Source organism: Lepidothrix coronata, unplaced genomic scaffold, assembly GCF_001604755.1.
Source record: "Lepidothrix coronata isolate B3197 unplaced genomic scaffold, Lepidothrix_coronata-1.0 Scaffold112, whole genome shotgun sequence".
NCBI lineage: Eukaryota > Metazoa > Chordata > Aves > Passeriformes > Pipridae > Lepidothrix > Lepidothrix coronata.
In genome coordinates, this window is record NW_016690292.1 from 1,465,508 (window position 1) to 1,485,745 (window position 20,238).

A 20,238-nucleotide genomic window follows, 5' to 3' on the forward strand; every position below is an offset into this window, starting at 1 on the left:
GCCTTGGCATGGGAAAACCAGACCTGCTTATGCAAAAGACATAAGGAAGCCTCTGCCTCATCTGTTCCCTGTTGTCCCAGATGCATTCTTGACCACTTTGAACCTTCCTTCAACTCCTGGGCTAATACTGTCCTTCACCTGTTGGCCCATGTTGCTCCTTGTGCACAGCAGGTCGGCTGCCAGGTCAATGTGCAGGAAGTCCCTGCTTGTCCTGTCACACCGAGCCAGGGCTGATGTTTGAGGAGTCCTGGGGCGGTCTTTAACCTTCAGGTCATCCTGAGACGGCATCTGGAGGGCAACACCAGTAAATCTATTTGAAATTCTGCCTTCCTGCAGTGGAGGAGGAGAAGTTCAGATCTCCAGGGGATTTGTGTTCCTGTTTGCTGAGCTGATGTAGATTTAGTGGATTTAAGTGAAAATAACACACCTGAGTGCTGGAGAGAAGTTCTTCCCCCTTGTCCTGCAGAGGCACTGGGGTTGCCACTCTAGAGCACACGAGTGGTGCTTGACAAGCAGCTTCCAAAGTTGGGTGTACCACATACTGGTACCAGCTGGACCACAGAGCTCCACCATGCTGGGATCCAGTCCAGATTCACTTGTCCCATCGCTGGCAGGTGTGTTTGAATCTTCAGGCTGCCCTGGAGGACCCCCCCGCAACCTGTCTCCACTTGAAAACGAATCAGGAGCCTTGGCAGAGCTCAATTCCTTGCTTCACTGCTATTTTTAATCCCTTGTTAGAGTTCATTTCCTTTCTGGTGCCTGGTTATTTTCTCTCCTTGGTTTGCTTATTTGTCCACGTCCTCCCCACCCCCTGCCCTGAGCTGTTCCTTCAGGTCTGTTTTCTCTCTGGGCTCAGGAGAGGCAGCCCAGAGCCGTTCAGCAACGCCATCACATGCAGTCATGAGATGGCCCTTGTGAACTGCCACCACCACGGCCAGCCCTGCTCCGGGCACCACTGACCCCGGGGCCAGCATGGCCAGGCCCCAAACCACTGACAGGTGCTGGGCACAGTTTGGTGAGATGACCATGGGAGCGATGCTGGAGCAGTCATCTTTATTCCTAGGTGGCTTTTAGCATCTTTATCCCTAGGTGGCTTTTTGTCAGCTCCAGGCACTGGTTAAAAATAATAATTATCCCTTTTTCTTTGTGTCACCAATCCTGCTTTGGGTGAGATGCTTTGGGAGTGCTTTCCACCTTACCCACCCTTCTTGGGTTCAGGAGCTTGGGTGTGGGATGTGCCAATGCCTTGGCATGACCCATGAGATCCCACTGCCTCCTTAGCCCTGAAAATCTGTGGCATTCCAGTGCAGGAGCACCTTTCGTTTTCTTCATGTAAGGCAGCTAATTTCTGAGCAAGGAATTGAATTTTCCGTGCCTGGTTTCACTCTGTTTTCTTATTTGTGGATTTTTCCAGTCCTTATTTCTCAGTATTTGTATTTGCCTGGAGGAGTCTCACTTGGCTGTCAAACAGTTAAACCCCGCGCCCCCTGCAAGCGGGGAGTCCTGGGCTGTGATGGATTGCATTTTTATCTCTGTTTCTACAGCCAGTGTAAAAGGGCTGGTGAAACACTTTCCACTCAAGATGTGCAACGTTGTTTCCTTAAAATCTGAATCCGGCAGGACCAAGATCCAGCACATCTGAAACAGGGCTCTTTGGAGCACGAATGCTGCTATATGAGAAATGTGTTATGCAGGCGCCGGGCTGTTTTACATGCCGTTCCCGGCTCCTTTGGAGCTGAGACATGGAATCACTCATCAGCTGCGTCACGGCATACCGCTGCCGAAGCCCCCACGGTGTGAACGTTGGCAAAGGGAAGTGGACAAATCCTGCCATTAATATTTAAACCCAGCACAAATCCCGTTGTTTGCTCTTAAATGTTTATCCAGCTCCCCGGCGTAATTGGGCAGCCTGTTATCTGCCGGGTTGTGTTGCACGTGTGGGAATCTGCTATTACAGCCCTCCCTCCGAATATTTTGTAGGAGAGCAAAATACATTTACAAGCAAATTTGGGTTTTATTTGGAGGCGCGGGAGGCGCGTTACTAATTTGGCTGCGGCCCGAACCCCAACGTGCGAAGTGCTCAATGTGTTGTGTGGGAGGAGGAGGTTTTATTTAGCTGCACACTCCTCTCCTCGCTGCCTGGGCTTTCCGTCTCTAACACTGCGTGAGAGCAGCAAGCGCCGAGGGTAGCCGGGGAACCCCAAAAAAATGCAGTCGCTCTTTGCATCTCGAGAACTCCTCCACCTTAATCTGTCGCAGCGGCCACGGTGAGGGACCAAGGATGAGCTGAGCTTAGATGGGTCACCCCAGGCACCTCCTGGTCCCTATAGATGCAGCCAGGTGACCCTATAAAGGCAGTCGAGGCTGCTCTGGGTAGCTGCAGCTAGGAGTGGTGGGCAGGAGGGTGGGGAGGAGGATATTAAGAGTGCAAGCGTCTGGGATACCTAGGGATGGGGCCGGATAAGCGCTCATGGTAGACAGATTAGTCATCGGTTCCTGATAGGGGATAATCACTGGCTTGTCTGCTCTTTATCTGTGAGATAAGGATGAGGCTGGGGGAGGGAAGGAAAAGGCACAGAAAAGCTCAGAGGGCCAGGGTGGACTGTCCCTGTCCCTGGCGTGGTTGTCCCTTGTGGCTTATGGCAGGGCTTGGCCGCTGGCGGCAGAGGAGGAGGATCAGGCCATGTGTGGGGCTGTAGGCAAAAGCCTTCATGCTCATCCAGGAGCTGTGATTTCCTTTCTATTGCTTCAGCTCCCGTCCCAATTACGTGGCTGTGTCACCTATAAATTATTCTGCAGAGGGAGCAGCAGCATCCTGTCCCTTCAGCATGCCTAGAGCTTGCTGGAACTTCTCTCAGGCGGTGACAGTTAGCAGAAATTAAAGTAATTTTGTAAAGGATGTTAAATACAAATAACTATCCTACCGGGTCAGGATCATTCTCAGCCTTTCCTGGAGGAGCAAAACCCCTCAGGTTGGTGTTGTCTTGCTTACAAGCCAGGAAGAGACAGTTGCCCTGCTGAACAAGCATTCTGGAGCGTGATTTTCATGAATTGCATTTGAGCTCCTGGTTCAGCAACGCACGGGGCTGAGGCATGCACAGTATCCCAAGCTGTCTCTGTAGAAAAGTGGTTTCTGATACCCACTCAGATCCCAGTCAAGTAGGGAAGACATCATTAAGATTTAATTGGGAATATGTCAGCTACAGCATCCCTTAGCTCTCTGACCCTCTTCCTTGCTTGAGAGGGAGATGAGATGGGAGAAGCAGACCAAAGTGGAGTGGAGCATCCTCCAGCCACCTCTGTCCCTCCTTGCCATTGGCTCTCCCTGACGAGTTCCTGAGCAGGACTCAAAAACAGGGAGCTGAAAAGCCAAGTTTCTGTTCCCTTTTGTGCTCCTGGCTGCTTGCTGGACTCGTGCTGCTGCCTGCCCTGTGAGCCCTGGAACCCATCATTGGGAGATAGGGTAGTGCTTTGGGGGAGAAAATGGGAATTGAAAGGGGCAAGGCAAGGGAAATTTGGTCCAAGTTGTTTAAGGCACTTGTGGGTTTTCTGTCTTTTTTTGTTCTCTGGAAGGTGAAGTACAGCCTTTGAACACGTGCGTGTGACTGCCAAAGGCCCTGCTCTGGTCGCAGTTTGCTCTTTGAAGGATTATCGATCCTTCGTTCTTTCCTACAGAGGGTCTCTCCCAGGCAGGTACATGGATGCCCAGGGACTTGTCCCCTGTCCTAAAACAAATGAGGGGCAGGACCAGGTGTTTAACCCAGGGCTCTGGAGCCCATATGCAGTGATAGCTTTGTTAAACTGTTCCAAACATGGGAAAGGGCTTGCAGGAACTGGAGCTTTACTGATGCTTTAACAAACCTGTGATGTGAAGCAGCAGGTTGAGCACCCTGGGCAATCCCTGGAGCCATGGAGCGCTCCAGGCTCTGCAGCTGCATTGCCTGCACTCCTGGGGCTTTGGAGGAAGGCAGGCCCCTGCTTTCCCTCAGCCTCACTTCATGTGGGATGCAGAGGGAGAGTGGCCAGGCAAGCATTAGCCCTGTGGTCAGGATCCCTCCTGATGGCTGCTGCCACCACTGTGTTGGGAGAGCATGGTGCTGCCAGCTGGAGCTCCCTGCCTGGGAATCAGGGTGGTATTCACTCATCCACCTGAACTAATAAAATAGAGGTAGGTCTACTCCTTGGTGGTGGGACTGCTGATCTGCTGAGAGGGTAATCAGGCATTGGAATGGGCTGCCCAGGGAAGCGGTGGATTCTCCGTCCCTGGAGGTTTTTAAGATAAGACTGGATGTGGCACTTAGTGCCATGGCCTAGCAACTGCAGCGGTAGTGGATCAAGGGTTGGACTTGATGATCTCAGAGGTCCCTTCCAACCCAGCTGATTCTATGATTCTGTGATAAACACAGTTGTCTCTTTTCTCCTCCCTCCCTGTCCCCTCAGGCGCTCCTGACCCTACTGCTGGGGCCAGCATCGACGACGAGAACTGCTGGCACTTGGACGAGGAGCAGGTCCGAGAGCAGGTGAAGCTGTTCCTATCTCAGGGAGGGTACTACGGCTCGGGCAAGCAGCTCAACTCCATGTTTGCCAAGGTGAGGAGCCGGCTGCTCTCTCCCATCTCCGCTCGGCATGTCACGTAGCTGGCAGCTTGCTGGCTGCCCTGGCAGAGTGCCCATCACAGCTGGGAATCTCTGCTCCAGTGCCTTCTCGCCCTGTCGCGGGGCAGGCGGTTGTAATCCAGGCTCTGGGTCAGGCCTGGGTTGTCTCACCTGCTGTCCTGGCAGGTCCCTTCCTCCCATGTGATGGGCTTGCCATGATTCCTATGCAAGACGAGGCCTTCCCTTGTCTCCCCTTCAGCATGGTGGGGAAAAAACCAACCCTGCAGAGCCTACCAAGACATGGAAAGGTGCCAGCAGCCTATGGGCTCTTCTCTTTCTTTGCAGAAGGGCTTTGTTTTCATGTTCTTAGTCACTTGGTCCTCTTCACAGCCTGGCTGTGGCTGCTACTCACTTGGGCTCCAACCAGCCTCATCACTGCCATTACATGAGGATTGTAATGTATAATGTTATACACATACACACACATATATACATGTATGTATTTACAGTCTGGACCCTCAGGATGAGGGAGCTGTGGCTTGCCAGCAGGGTGAACGTATCTTTAACACTTCTGAGGGATCATGTTTGTCTCACTGAAGACCTTCTCTTTGTCCTTTCCAGGTCCGGGAGATGCTGCGCATGAGGGACTCCAACGGGGCCAGGATGCTGACGCTGATAACAGAGCAGTTCATGGCTGATCCTCGGCTCTCCCTCTGGAGACAGCAGGGAACGGGCATAACGGAGAAGTGCCGGCAGCTCTGGGATGAGCTGGGTAAGGGCCACTGCCTTGCAGAGAACAGCAGGGCTGTCTGGGCTGCTGGGCCAATGGACATCATTCCAGAGGCCCTTTGGGGCTCTTCTCTAGGAGAAGAGACCCTGAGAGATGCCAGGAGCTTACTTTATCCCCTGCTGGGGAAATCCTGGTGGGAGAGCTGGATCAGGCCCAAACCACACAGTTCAACACCTTAAACCAGCCCCTCTCCTGCAGAGGGGTCAAGGATGATGAGTGTGCAGCGTGTGGCCAGTCCCATACTTGCAGCAGCCTGGTGTTTGGTGTGCTGCCCCAAAGCCTTTGCAAGGGAGGACACAGGGGGCTGGTGAGCCCTAGGGGCTGGATGTAGCTGGATGTGCAAGTGCTGTTTCTGGAGGAACCATGATCCAGAGGGGGAAAGGCAGGTTCTCGAGTGTCATCACATCTAACAGATTTCTGCCTGCTGTGGTGCACGTTTCCGGGGTGAGGGGGGCAGGATGGGTGGCACAGAGCCTGGCTGTAAGGGAAATGCAGCTCTGGGTAATTCTGTCTAAGCACCTTAGACACTGGCTCAGCTGGCTGACACTGTAATATGATTAGAACAAAACATTTAGATGATGTGGGCTTGGGGAGGTTGGTTGTGTGGTGAAGTTAACCCAACAGTTTTGGGCTGTCCTGGACATCTGTGATCTTGGGTGAATAGTTTGACTTGAGCCATAGTTTTATGAGTGAGTTTGAGCTTCTCTGCAGCCTGCTGGTAGGATATGCTGTGCAAGGGCAAGGACTGACTGGCTGGGACCAGAGGAATCTTGTAGAGCTGGAAGAAGGATTAGGATGGTCCAGGATCTGGAGCACCTGAAGCTGCAGCTGGAAATCACAGACCCTCCTACCAAGTGCCCAGAAAATGCAAATATAGTCATGAGGCTGGGGACCCTGGCCAAACTGTGCAGACAAGGGCTGGGCAGGGATGGGATGACTCGCTTCTGTATGAAGTTCCCTGCATGGAAATAACTACACCAGCTCTGGAGAGCTCATCTGTGCTTGCTTGCCAAGAAGATATTTCCAGGATTTTGGGATGCTGCAGCTAGACAGTTGGATAAGCAAGGATCCTGGAGAGGTGGCCAAGTCCACCAAGCCAGAATTTCCGCATGGAAGAAAGCAAACGCATTGGTGAAACGTGAATGGATGGGGGTGTGGGCAGGCCTAGACACAGGAAGCAATTTGCCCAAAATTACAGATTATTTGGCCAGATTTCCAGCCCTGTATCCAAGCCGAGAGCCCTCCCTCCCTTCCTGCACAGACAAGGGGGGAGTGGTTGGGTTTCCGTCCCGGCTTAGCCGTACAAGGACCAGGTTGGCGCATGCAGTTTTGGTCGGCACAGTGGGAGGAGGTGACAGCACGTCCCCGTCGGCAGATGGCAAAGTGGCTGGGGAACATCAGGGCCTTACCAGGGCTGGATCAACGTGACAGCAGGGGAAGTGTGGTGCCAGCCAACACACGTCAGAGCAAGCAGCTCGCCTGGCATAGGCATGTCACATGGGAGGGTCTGGGCATCTCCACGCTGAAGAGAAGCCCCTGTAGAGGACACATTGATGTTCCAAGAAGCGGCTCCAGGACAGGATGGGCATGGACTATACTCAAAGCAGGGATTATTCCCCCTGTTTTACAGAAGCCTTTTGGATTTGGCCTTGGGCAGCGTTTGCTGTAGGAACAGAGCATCTCTCTGAAGGAAGGGTGGAGGCACGGAGGGACCAGAGCTGCTGTGAGTTGGTGGAGCTCACTGGTAACAAACCTGAGCAACAGAGAGAGGCGTCCCAAACCATCCCTGGATGGGTAACAGTAGCCGGGGCATATCAGGCAGTGAAGGCACCTTGTCTGACTCCCAGTGGGCTGTGGATGCCAAAGTTGCTGGTGTTACCACTGCTGCTGAAGGGAGGGATGAGAGGCCTGTTGCCAGCTGCCATGGGAAGCCCTGGCACAGACCGCAGTCCTCCATCACGTGGAAGCAAAAAATGGGCCTCTTGGAAATTATTTTGGGCACGTGTTTAATAATTAATCATTGATTTTACCAAAGACTGCATCACAGACTTGCGTGGGATTGGAAGAAGATCAGCCTTAAAGAAGATTGTGGATTTGTGCTGGGGAAAATGTAAAGGATTTTGCAGGATTTCGGAGTTTAAAAAAAAAAAAAAAATTAAAATAAAAATGGGATCGTTTGCTTGTGCGTGTGCTGCCAACTGAACATCTATTGCCCCGTCTGCTGGGGAGCCAAAGGAAGGACCTGCTGGCTGGAGAGCTCAGCAGCGTGGGAGTATTTGCCCTGGCGCATTAGTACTTACGATTAAAGCCTAATTACAAAAAATAGACGAAAAACCAGCTGAAGTGCAGCCTGACCTTAATCTGCCTGGAGACGGGTTTATTTATCTCGGCCACTTGTTTACAGTGGGGAATTTCAGCAGATTAAGCCGGGGAGCGACCCTGTGGGAAACGGGAGAATTTCTTTGATGGTTTGGAAACTTGGGCGCGGGATCGGAGCGCCTGTCTTCTCCGGGGCCGGCAGCCAGGACTGCTGGGCTGGGAAGGCTCTGACCCCCCCGTCCCTGCACCCAGCCCCGTCATCAAAAAGCATTTTTGTTTAGAGGCTTAGCTTAATCGTGATCTGCTGCTTTGTTCCCCGCTTAACCTCCTGCTATTGGAAAGTTCAGATGAAGGTTTCTGCAGCATATGAAGAGACACGGAGTCTGACCCGGCGTGGCATTTTGGCTCAGGACAGGAGTCACTTGTGCTGTCAGCTGATGTCACTTGACCATGGGGCTCAGAAAACCACTCTATTCTATCTCCCAGATAATTATCATGACCGAGACATATGCAAATCCCACTTCCCTCCTTGCTCCCATCTCCCCACCACATCTTCTGCAGGAGAGCCCAGGGGCATAACGTTTTGGCAGGCAAAGGATGCCTCGGAGGGCTCCCAAAAATAGGCAGCAGAGTCATGAGGCTTCCGAGGATCGCATATTAGCTGAGCTGTGGGAGCCAAAAATCCAGCGGGTGCATCCCATTCCTGGGGGCGGTGGAGCCGGAGCACCAAGCCTCGTTACCGCCTGTCAGCCAAGCTCTGTGCACCAGCAGAGGCGTGAGCTGGAATTGCCGGAGGCTGCTTTTCACACAAGCAGCCCCAAAGTGGGCGAAGAAGGGCAATGACAACAGGCGGGAGCCCTGGTGGGAAGGGGATGCCCAACACCAGGAGCCAAGTGCAGGATTTATCTCATGGCCATCCGAGGAGGTGGGGAGTTCTATGCCCTCAGAGTGGCAGTGGGCAGGCACCCACCACTTGGCTGAGGGGTAGCAACTAGAGCCTTAAAGAAGACTCATTCTCTGGAGCTGAGACCTGATTTTTTCAAAGATGCCATGTCTGTGCATCCCCTGTGGAGCCTGCAGGAGCCTGGGAGCGAGTGACATGGACTCTGGGAAGGATGGGCCCCTAAGGAGGTAGCTCTTTTACACATTAATTAATCGCTGATGTTGCAGCTCAAAAATCTTAATTCCCCATGTTCATCAGAAAGGAGAGGGGTTTTGGTGGGGTTTCCTGGGAGCCCCAAAGCTGAGAGGCAGATGGAGCTGGACCAGGAAAGAGCTGCTTTGGACATTTGCTGGTCCTCAGTGCCTGCGATTGCTTTTCCCATGCCCATTCCTGGATGTGATGCTGCTGCCACCGTCTGCGTTGCGACGCGGTGACGTCTCTCCTGCCGAGCCAAACTGCTCTGAGGAGCCAGACGTGCACAGCCTCCACGCCTTACTAATGTTTTTAACTAAACATGTCCACAAGTCCCAGGTTGGCAAAGGATGGGTCTGAGGAGGTGCATCCCAAAAGCACCACCAAAGCTCAGCTGTAACGCAGAGGAGCAGAGACGCCAGAGTGGGGCCAGAGCCAGGACATCACTGCTCAGTCTGGTTTTGCCTTGTGTTGCCTGGCAAAGGGACCGGCTGCTCTGGCTGCCTGTGTCAGAGCTGCAGCCTTGCTCGGGGCTGTTTGGCTCGGTGGCAGGGCTGTGCAGCTGGGGAGCTGCCGCTCAAAACACAGCGAGCGAGGGAGGGGGTTTGGGCTTGTGGAGGAATCCCCTCGTTGTGCAGTGGAGGCGTGTTGGGTGATGTTGTCCTGCCACAGGCTGTCACTTTGGGGTAGGAACTTGGCTCTGGGAGTCATGGAGAGGTGGGGGAGAGCACCAGGCTGGGTTGGGAGAGGGAGGGTGCTCCAGGTTGATGCTGGCCCCATGGAGGAGAGGCAAGGGAATGTTCTTCTGCAGGAGGCTGAGCTGTCCCATGTGTATGACAAGATTTGACATAGGCAGAGAGAGGAGCAGCAGGAGCTGCTCAGCCTGAGGGCATCCCTGGGGGCACTTCACACTGCAGCTGTGCCAGCCCACAGCCATCCCACCCCATGGGGCAGGCACAAGGGAGGGAACTTGCCGCATCTTGGCAGCCTTGCAGGGAAATTTGGCTAGAAATGCAATTAGCTAGAGGAGTATTCATGATTTTGCAGTTATTTAGGTTGCTGTAGCCCTTACCAGAGCAGTGAGTGACCCAGGAGAGTCGGCAAGCCTCAGTTCACAGCACCAGTGTCAGTTTTATGAAAGGATGAGTTGGATCTTAATGACGACAGATGTCCTTGGTCCCGGTTTTACCTCTCACGTAGCAGACAACATCATCAGGACTGTGAGGTCCCACGGTTGACCTAGAGGGTGTCAGCATGTGTGTCCTTCTGGTGGGCATCTCCGCTTGTGAGATCCAGAGGACTCACACCTGGGAGGGCTCTTGCCTGCAAGACATCAAGCCAAGCTCGAGGTTCCGCTGTTGGTTCCTCTACAGGCTGGGGGCTACTGGGGATTAAAAAAGAAAAAGAGGAAAAAAAAAAGAAAGAAAATACACCAAATCTCCTTTTTAAATAGTTGAATGCAAATGGCCTGAAGAACAATGGCAGATGAAATAGCATTCAGAGCGGGTTTTAAAGCGCTTGGAACGTGGGTAGGATCAAAATCAGGTTAGTCTTTGGAGATACAGACTCTGCAGCTTGCCAGGGTGTTTTTAAGCATGCTTTGATGTGTAGTTCAAACACTAGATTTGTCCTGGCAGACAGAAGCACTCACAAATTCATACACAGCCGCTCTCTCCTTCCCTCCTCCCCACTGTCCCCCATCTCATGAGATTATAATTTAGCTTCATTATGGAGGAGTTCTACTTTGTCCTGGTTTCAGCTGGGATAGAGTTAATTTCCTTCTTATTTAAAAGCTTTGTAAATCCCCCTCCTGGGTCTGTGCATTATGCTGAAATGAGTTTATGAACCTCGATGAAACCTTGCGGGCTCTCACGGCGAGCACGGCAGCCACCGAGCTTTGCCCAGCACCGAGCTTTGCCCGGCGCGTACGGCAGTGGCACCTCAGTGACTTCTTGGCTTTGTTTAGGGGCACTGTGGGTGTGTGTGGTGTTAAACCCTCACTGCAAGCTGGAAGAGAAATCCTGCTGGCTCCGGCAGCTGCGCAAGTGGGGCGAGATGGACGTCTGTCCCCTGGAAGATGGCAATTACGGTAACGAGCTTCCCAACATCACTAACGCGCTTACGCAGAGCTCCGGTCACAGCCAAGGTGAGTCCGGGCAGGGGGTGGAAACCCAGCTGATAGCCAAAGGATTTGGGTTCAGGTCAAAACTCACTCAAAGTTGAGAGACCTCAGTTCACCTGCTGGTGATGTTTCTGGGAGCCATAGGAGTACAAAATGTTTCTCTTTACTGCCTCTGGTTTTATATACACTTGGAAATATTTGTCTCTGCTGCATCTTAGATGAAGTCACTTGTGTTTGGGGCATCAGATTAGAGACCATTTTAAAGCAACTCAACTTTGGGGGAGTTTAGACCGCTACGTTCTGTGCAGGTTTGGGTGTGGGGTTATACAGAAAACCAGTACCACTTGACTGGAGCAGAGCTGAGCTCAGAAGCCCTGGCTGTAATGTGAGAGTGAGGAGTTGGAGATGATGCAGAGTCCCTTTCCCAGCATCAGAGCCTCACTTAAGGGCTGTGATTCAGGTCATAGGGAAATCATTAGCCAGGAATGTTAACGCAGTTCAAGTGCAGAGCACAGACGGAGCAATGTAGTTATGGGGTTGTTCCTTGTGACATTTTCTCAACCCCTGACAAAGCATTTGATCCCTTTAAATTTAAGCATGTTTTCTCCTTTCTTTTGCTTGAAGTAGACATTAATTGACTGTTACTGCTCTTAGCATGCCTCTGTCTAGTGCACTAGAGTACTCTTTGGTGTATTATGTGTGGCCAGAGTAGGAAGAGGAGAGTGGGACAGCAGTGAAGGAAACTGCACTCCTTGGGGTGGGATTAGTCCCTCAGCAGCGGCTCAGGAGTGTGGCTGTCCTGCCAACCCACCCCAGCCATGGCCAGGACCACACACCCCACTGCCCACAGTGCCTCCCTATGCTCATCCTCAGAGAGCAGCTTAATTTAAACCTGGCCTTGCTCTATGTCCTGCACCAGCCTCAGGACTCCACACTGGTGTTCCCAGCTCTCCCAAAGATTCACTCCAGCATTCAGGGCAAGTTACTGGGGCTGAGCAGGTCACTTTTTTTAGACCTGCAGGGAGTTTCCAAAGCACATGCCAGGGATGTCCCCTTCTCCCAGTGCTCCTGCCTCTCCAAGCAGGGGACTGAAAGCAGCATGGATCCTGGAGGTGTCCCAGGGTTCATGTTTGTGCATATGCAAATACTGCTGCAGATTGTTGCCAGCCTCTTTTATTACTGAAGGAGAACAGCTGATTCCTGAAATCCTTCCTGGTAAAGTGAGCAGGCTTGGTTCTCAACATAGAAACACCTGTTTAATTTCTTTCCACCTTGGGGTGCCTGCAGCATTCCAGCTAATTGCTTGTTGTCATCGTTTCCGGAGTGTGTTTATCCAGCCTCCCTGGATCAGCTTTGAACAGTGCCTTTTGTTTTCCACCTTTGAATGCGTTTACCTCGGCCTGTCTTGTGGGTTGCAGGACCTAACATTCAGCCCCTTTGGGGCTTCCCATTTTGCAGCCATAAGGGCTGTGTTTGGCCCTTATGATCCAGTGTGGCTGAAGTGATAGGGGGATTACTCCGGACAGGTTTTTTCTTATGACAAACCACTTGTCTGATCCATCTGGATGGAGTGAAATGCTCATCCAGCATTTGGTAGCTTCAGAAGTGCCCATGAAGTTACAGAGCAGTTCTGAAGGGGAGCACAGACATCCACTGCAGGGCAGCAGTGGGGTTTCAGACAATGCTGTCTCCTCCCTTCCCGCCTCCTCACGCAGCCCCTGGAGGTTGCTGGAAGGTGATGGTTACCCCTGTCACCCGGAGACTGATGACACATGCTCCTGTAGTTCCCTTCGTGGCTTCAGGTGCTGCTGATCTAAGAAGCTGTGGTTCAGTGAAGCCAGGACTTTGTGTTGGAGAGGAGGAGGAGGAGAGCTCATGGTGTTTGCAGGGCAGTAATGCTGAGGAAGCCCAGTCCTGATCCGGGGGCAGCTGCCTGCGTGCTGTGCTTCGCAGGGGAGGGAATGCACTGCCATGTTTCAAGGCATCAGCCTTGTATGTGACAGTGGATTGTGGTCAGAAAGCAAACAGACGAGTGGCCCCTGCCTCTTTTCTCACCTCTCTGGCCAAGTCACCTATTCTAGCAAGTTACTTAGCAATGCTGTCTAAGGAGACATTAGTCTCCATCAGAGATGGGGTGGGCAGGAGAGGTATCCAAAGGCAATGTGCCACACTGCAGGAGCCAGAGCCCCGTGTCCATCTCAGAAATGGTGTGGGCCCCTGGGGTGGGACCAAATGGGGCTTTGCTCTCATTGTAAAGGCAGAGCTCTGTCCAGGGAGGTCACGTCTGGGAGGAGGAACAGGCTACCCCTGCCCCAGCAAGGCCCTGATGGTTTTTCTCTTTGCAGACTCGCTGGCCAGGCCCAGACGAACCGTGTTCACGCGGGCGATCGAGGGCTGTGACCTCCACTGGCAGGACAGCCACCTGCAGCGCATCATCAGCAGTGACTTCTACGTGTCCCCCTCCTACCAGCGGGAGGGCGAGAGCCTCCTCTTCAACTCCCAGGGACAGCCACTGTGGCTGGGTGAGCATCCAAACCAGCACCCCTTACGTGGCCTCTGTGGGGAGGGCTGCTAGTGGAGAAGAGCCACCTGAGGCTGTCTGGGGTCCTTGCAAGCTTCTGCCTCCTAGACTGTAATTGCTGCCCTGCCCTTAGCCTCAGGAGTGGGGCAAGCAGAGGAATTTGATGCCCAGCCACAGTTCTTAGAGCAATCCCCATGTCTTTACAGTCTGGGTTCCTCTTGGGCAGCTTGGACCAAGCTTATCATGTCTTCTTTCATCCTGACAGTGTTTAGCTGTCCCCAGTGCAAGTTCTCACTGTTTTGAGTACAGGGGGACTGGACACTTAAAGTCCCTTGAAAGGGGACTTTAGGGGGACTTTAGCCCATGTACCTCAAGACACAGGAGTTCTCTACTGCAAAGTCGTGACCTTGGGCAGATCTGCAGATCCTTGACAGCTCCAAGTCTGGGATGAGAACAAGTGAGATGAAGGGCTTGAGGGGCTGTCAGCCCTGAGGCAGATCCCAAAATGGGAGACACAAGCCCCCACCTCCTCCAGGAGAGGGGATGACTCATCCCCTACAGAGATGAATATATGGACATGGAACAGGTCAAAGCCCACCACTGCGCTGCTGTACACTCTGGGAGCTGGGGTCTGCCACCACCCAGCCAAATGGGAAGAGAATATTTAAAGTCATCTAGAGAGGTGGTTTCTGGAGCAGCAGAAACTAAGTTGCTATTAATGCCAGGGAAGGGCCCATGTGAAGGCTGCTGGTACATCTTAGCTGGAGCAGGAGAGGATATTTCTACACAGGGAAGAGTTTTGGGCAGCTGCAGGCAGAAGGTCTCTTCCCTGTGCAGCCACAGGCAGCATTGGTGGGTTAGTGCGTCCATGGGCTCTATCTAGAAGGGATGTGATGGACACAGCTCCCCTGTCCCTAGCCTAATGTGGGTTCTGTTGAGCCCTTCAGTCCAGCTGGTTGGTGCATGTTATTTTTCTGATGTATTTGCCATAATTTTTGGATTTTGCGCTTTTGCTTTCTTGGCACCCTTTCAGGGACTCAGTGCTGGGAGAAGAGTGTGATTTGTCAGCAATTTCCAGTGATGAATTCAGCGAGAAGATGAATATTTCATCCATTTAGCAAATGAATAGAGGGAGCAACAAGAAGCTCTTTTACAGATGTGTTTGTTCTGACAACCTCTTCCTCACGTATTCCTTGTGGGTGACCTTTGGGATGTGGAAACCCCATTTGTAGAGGTGGTTGTCTGCATTTCCAGAGCTTTTGGAGCTCTCCCAGGAATAGAAATTATCCCTCTACCATAACTTTATGTCTTCTGTGTTTGCCCGGATTTTTTTCTCCCCTTGGTAGGAAATTTTGCAAGAAAATGGGATTTTTGCTGCTTGTTATGCAGCATGTCATGTCATCTGCTCCTGCTAATTTCTCACCCAGTCATAATCCTCTCCACAGTTGCTTGTGATTTCAGGTGAGCAATAAGCAGCAGGAGCAGATGAATTCCTAAGCAACTGTGAGTCCTGGGAGGGGGTTCCATGCAACTGTTCCTAATAATAAAACACCAGGTAGGAGAACTGCAGAAGAGATGGGGTGTCTGCAGAGCTCGCTCCATGGAGCTGTTAAGGAAGCAGTTCAGAGCATCGCCCCAAAATCTGCCAGTGTCCCCAGCGCAGGGCTGGATGCCCAGCCTCACCCTGTGTGTCATCACCTGTGCCATGAGAGCAGGAGGAGGTGTTGGTCAGGACAACAAGAAGTGTTTGGGTGCACAGCAGTGAGAGAAATCACGATAAGCCGTGCGGATTTCAGGAGAAATGAGTGGCAGGGTTGCACCAGCCTGTGCTGGAGCTGTCGTATTGCAGCAATGGCGTGTTGGAAATGCTTCCATTAGATAAGCTTTGCGGAGGTGGGGATTTAGGTATTGACGTGGCTGCTGTGGGTTGAGTGTGGTAGGAGTCCCGTTAGTATTCCTGGTAGGCATCCCTTCCAGGAGCAGGGAGAAAGGGGTGAATTCAAAACAGGAAGCAGGAGTTTAGCTGGGGTGTGGGGAAGATCAGGAGAAGAAGATGCCACATCAGTGCCATCCTGTAAATGTCTGTGCTCGTCCGGCTCAGCCGTGCCCCTGTGCTTGTCCTTGCAGAACATGTCCCGACAGCCTGTGCCCGGGTGGATGCCCTGCGCTCCCACGGCTACCCCAGAGAAGCTCTCCGACTAACTGTTGCCATAATCAACACCCTGCGACTGCAGCAGCAAAGGCAGCTGGAAATATATAAGCATCAGAAGAAAGGTATGGGAGAAGTGTCTCATGAGGTCTGCCTGGGGTGTCTCAGCTGGTTGGGAAAGTCTTCTCCACTTCCAAGAGAGTTGTGCTGCCCCATTCAGAGTGGCAGAGGTTGAGGGTGGGCAGCACTGCATGGGATTACTCACTTCACTGATTTGCTTGAGCCAGCCTGAGTTGATAGGCCCATGCTAAGGATGGAGCTGCCCTCATGCTGTCTTCAGGCTGCTGGAGTAGGGATGTTCTTGCTCCCACAGTCGCTGTGTCTGGTTGCCTGTGTCCAGTTGCCTGTGTCTGGTTGCCCAGGCAAGTGCTGCCTGCATTAAAGAGGAGCTGCCTCTCTGCAGAGCAGCAGTAACTGGCTGTGTGTGCTACCTCCACCTTGCATTTCCTGAGTAAATGTACCAGGAGGCAATCCCAGTGTTCCTCCTTTTGCAGGGAGCTGGAGTCAGTTACTGCAGTGCTGCTGAAGGTCAGCAACTCCTGGTCCTTGCCAGCTCAGCCAGCTTGACATCACCAAAAAATGGATCTTTTAAGACTCACTGGAAGTCTTTATCATTTCAAGAGAGATTTCTTCTTGTATTTCCAAAACATTCAGGCTACCATTGCAAATTAGTCCATAAGCTGCAGATCTGACTTCATAGACCCTCTCTTGGGATTCTGCAGTCCCTCATGTCCTCCTGGAACACAGAACAAGTCGCAGCATGTTGCTGCATGCAGTCGTTTGTGTGGCCTCAGGGGCACCTTTCTGTGTGTGTGTGCCTGCTCCCTCTGTTGTCTGTGCCTAGTGGCTGCTCTGAGCTGCTCCTTGCCCTTGTGAACTACCATACCCAGGTTGTGGGAGGAAAAAAAGGCCTGTGGTCTCAGAGACCCCTCCGGGTGCAGAACTTGTCTTTAAATTCCTTACTTTTATCGTCTTTCCGTTCTATTTTTTGCAGAGCTGCTGCAGCGAGGAGCAACAACCATCACCAACCTGGAGGGTTGGGTAGGCCACCCTCTGAACCCCATCGGTTGCCTCTTTCTCACCCTGACCGAAGCTTGTAGATTAGAAGAGGAAAACTGCCTTGAAATTTCAGGTACCAAGTGCTCCTCCTGGCTCCTTTCCCGGTGGCTGTGGCTGAGGTGGGTGCAGGTCTGGGGCTCTGGACACCTGGGCTTTGAGTCTGCCCTCAGTGCCTTGGCAGGAGCAGCCAGGGCACAGCTGCTGTGCAGAGAAGGAAGGTAGTGACCCTGAGTTTCCCCAGGGTTTGCAGCCAGAGCAGAGCAGGAGGACAGCTCAGCAGAGCTGGGACGAGGTGTGCTGGTCCATGGGAAGGCTCTAGTGTCAGCTGTGCACCCTGTTGAACGTGTCTTGGGTCTCCTGCAGTGACAGCAAAAGGGAGGGTAAAGCCCATATCTCCCTCAGGGAGCTTTTATCCATCATCTCTGGGTGACTGAAGGTGGGCAGGAGGGGCAGTGTGGGTCTTGCTTCTGAAGTTGAGAGGTTTTTCTCTGGCATGGTTCTGCTACCTTGGAAGACTCTTCTAACCGCACTGAATCTGCTCTCTCTTCTTTCAGACGCTGGGGACTCCAAACCCCCGGTGTATCAACATGTGCCCGTCGTGACCGGCAGCCAAGACAGTGGCGAGTCCTACCTGTCCCTGGCCTTAGAGGTGGCCCTGATGGGGATGGGTCAGCAGAGAGTGATGCCCGAAGGTCTCTATGCCCAGGACAAGGTGTGCCGCAATGAGGAGCAGATCATTGCTCGGCTGCAGGACCTGGAGCTGGACCCGGTGCTGGTGCAGACCCTGCGGAAGCAGTGCATCTTGCTTCTGGAAGGTGGGGACTCAGCTCATCTACCTGACTTCTGTGTCTTAGCTGAATGTTGGTAACATCTCTGGGGTGCCCTTTCCAAAGTTTACGCCTGTATGACCCCATCCTGGCTTCTTCCTCTGTGGGTGTGGTGCAGAGCCTGTAGGATGGCTGCTCTGCCCCATCGCCTGGCAAAGCAAGGATTTGCTGGCACCCCTGGGAAAAGACCAACTCCGAAGCAATACAGAGAAGGGTGCTAAGCACCTCAGTTTCTGAGGCTTTTTGACCTGAAAGGTTTCTTTAGAGAAGGAAAGAGCAGCCCTGGATCTAACTTGAGTAACGTGCCAGGGCAGCAGATCCTGAGAGCTTTGGGGTGGTGCAAACCCCAGCCACAGATCCTGCTGTGCTAATTATGGCTGATGGGCTCTGCTTCTGCCTAGGTGGTCCCTTCAGCGGCTTGGGAGAAGTCATCCACCGTGAGAGTGTCCCCATGCACACCTTTGCCAAATACCTGTTCTCTGCCCTGCTGCCCCACGATGCAGATCTGGCATACAAGCTGGCTTTGCGGGCCATGAGGTTGGTGCATGTTTAATTCTGTCTCTGCCTCCCTTTTTGCCTCTCTCCTGGGCTCAGTGGGAAGCTGGGATGCTTTGCAACTTCAGAGCAGGGATGGGAGTGGAGACAGCTTGGAGCTTGCCATCCTTGGGATCTTGTGCAGTGTGTAGGGCCACCTGGGCACAGCAGCAGTGCAAAAAGCTTCCTGCTCTCCCTTTGGGTGATTCCTGGTTTATAAGCCACATCTGTAATATTTGCATGGGTCCAGTAATGTCTGCTGGTCCAGCTCTCCACCTCAACCCCTTACCCCAGCCTGGACCACCACCTGCCTGTCCCTGTGACAGGCATCCTCTGCCAGAGCAGGTCCCAGGCACTCACAGAGCTGTCATCTGCCTTCTGTCTGCCAGGCCTCGGGCACCCTGCAGCCCTCCCTGCCTGCAAAAAGGGCTGTTATCCTGGCACAGATGGGTGGATGATTTGCCGTGGGCTCCAGGATGTCGCAGAGCCAGGTGGAGAACACAGTTGTACTCTGTTCTCCATTAAATCCCATTTCTGTCTCTGGGACTTGGGATACAGCTAATGCTGAGAGCTGCCCTATCTCCCTTCCCGATGCATGACAGACTTCAGACATCAGCCTGTGTACTGCACTGTTTTGACAGGACCTGGATGGGTCTTGAAAAAGCTGGAATTTCTCAAACAAGTCAATGCTTGAAGGAGTGTCAACCCTAGAGCATCCCAGTGCTCTCTCCCTCTCAAATCATTAAAAGTCCTGCCCCAGAGCATTATTTCCTTGCAGCATTTCCTCAGTGAAATGGGTCATCTCTCCCCAGCACAGGGAGAAGGTTTGAAATCCCCCTGTCCTGGGAAGAGCTGCTCAGGAGGACAACCAGAGCTAATAAGCAGTGGAAGGCCTCTGACTGGGCTGGAAAGGTTGGGCTTCTGCTGCCCCGTGGTTACCTCAAGCCTGCAAGTGAGGAGAGCAGAGACAGTTGGATGCTCTCCATGTTTAGGAGGGCAGCTTCCCTCCTACATGCCTCAGCTATGCCATCAAGTTAGTGACACGAGCACCAACTCAGGGGTTTAAAAGCTAACATGTATTTGTCACCACGGCTGGTGACATGAGACTACTGCTCCCCTTTCTTAGGCTTGCTTCTCCCCTGGGCTTTCCAGGCTTTTGGCTATCCCCTCAAAAGCAGGTAACCTAACCCGGCTGCGGAGGCCCTGGGGAAACGTGCCACTGCTTCTGATCATAACCAAGCGTCTTAAGAAGAACCAGATGATACAGTCAGGAGTTCTGCTGGTTGCTCTGACATGAAAGGAGTGGGAAGGGAGGAGGGATTTTACTTCTTTTCCTTTTTTTTTTTTTTTTTTTTCTGAGGTCTGTGCTTTCCCTTGCAAGTTTATAAATCACTTCACGGATTGTTCTCCTCCTTTCAAGTCGGTCTGAGATTGATCCCCGTGCCCATGTGTTGAGCACACAGCCTGGGGAGCCCCGCATGTGCACGGCAGCAGGATGCGTTCAAAGGCGTCGCTGCAGGCAGCTGCCCGCAGGCAGCCCCTGCCTCGCCCTGGCAGCAGGGGACAGGGGGTGAAGATGGGGCTGGTTTGGGGTCTGATGTTTCCTTTTCCTGTCTGCCCTTCAGGTTACCTGTCCTGGAGACCACAGCACCGTCTGGCGACGTGACTCACCCCCACCACCTGGTGTCGGTGGTGCCCAGCAGGTACCCGCGCTGGTTCACCCTGGGGCACCTGGAGTCGCAGCAGTGCGAGCTGGCCTCCACCATGCTCACGGCAGCAAAAGGTTGGTGTCAGGGCAGCTCTGGGGCAGAGTTGGTGGGATGATGCTGCACAAAAGCATCGAAGGGTTTTTCCTGGAGAAAAGAGGGAGCTCTTGCTTCTGCTCCCTCGAGCACTGGCAAAGACCGGCTGGGTGCCCCACTGGCAGCCTGCTATGGGCAAGGTGTGGTGAACTGGCCTTGGAGCAGCCCAGCAGAGTCTGTGGGGTTCTTGTCCCAAAGGGCTCGTGCTCCAGCAGGGCAGGATGGGAGTTTCCCAGGAGGTGCAGGCAAGCCTGCAGGGATGCCAACTACAATGCTGCATGTCCTGGGTACTGCCCTTGGGTGATGCAGGACCGTGCCTGCCCTG

The 20,238-nt window shown here is 53.0% G+C and overlaps 1 protein-coding gene across 1 annotated transcript in view; it reads left to right on the top strand.

Annotated features, from left to right (window-relative positions):
- The window catches only part of ZSWIM5 (zinc finger SWIM-type containing 5), a 98,917-nt gene that overhangs the window by 73,406 nt on the left and 5,273 nt on the right, over positions 1 to 20,238 (top strand). Inside the window, exons 3-11 of the mRNA XM_017824629.1 lie at positions 4,441 to 4,589; positions 5,217 to 5,367; positions 10,806 to 10,985; positions 13,307 to 13,483; positions 15,610 to 15,756; positions 16,686 to 16,823; positions 17,305 to 17,565; positions 17,979 to 18,114; positions 19,737 to 19,894. Of these exons, the coding sequence (XP_017680118.1) occupies positions 4,441 to 4,589; positions 5,217 to 5,367; positions 10,806 to 10,985; positions 13,307 to 13,483; positions 15,610 to 15,756; positions 16,686 to 16,823; positions 17,305 to 17,565; positions 17,979 to 18,114; positions 19,737 to 19,894 (1,497 nt within the window). The remainder of the gene's footprint in view (positions 1 to 4,440; positions 4,590 to 5,216; positions 5,368 to 10,805; positions 10,986 to 13,306; positions 13,484 to 15,609; positions 15,757 to 16,685; positions 16,824 to 17,304; positions 17,566 to 17,978; positions 18,115 to 19,736; positions 19,895 to 20,238) is intronic.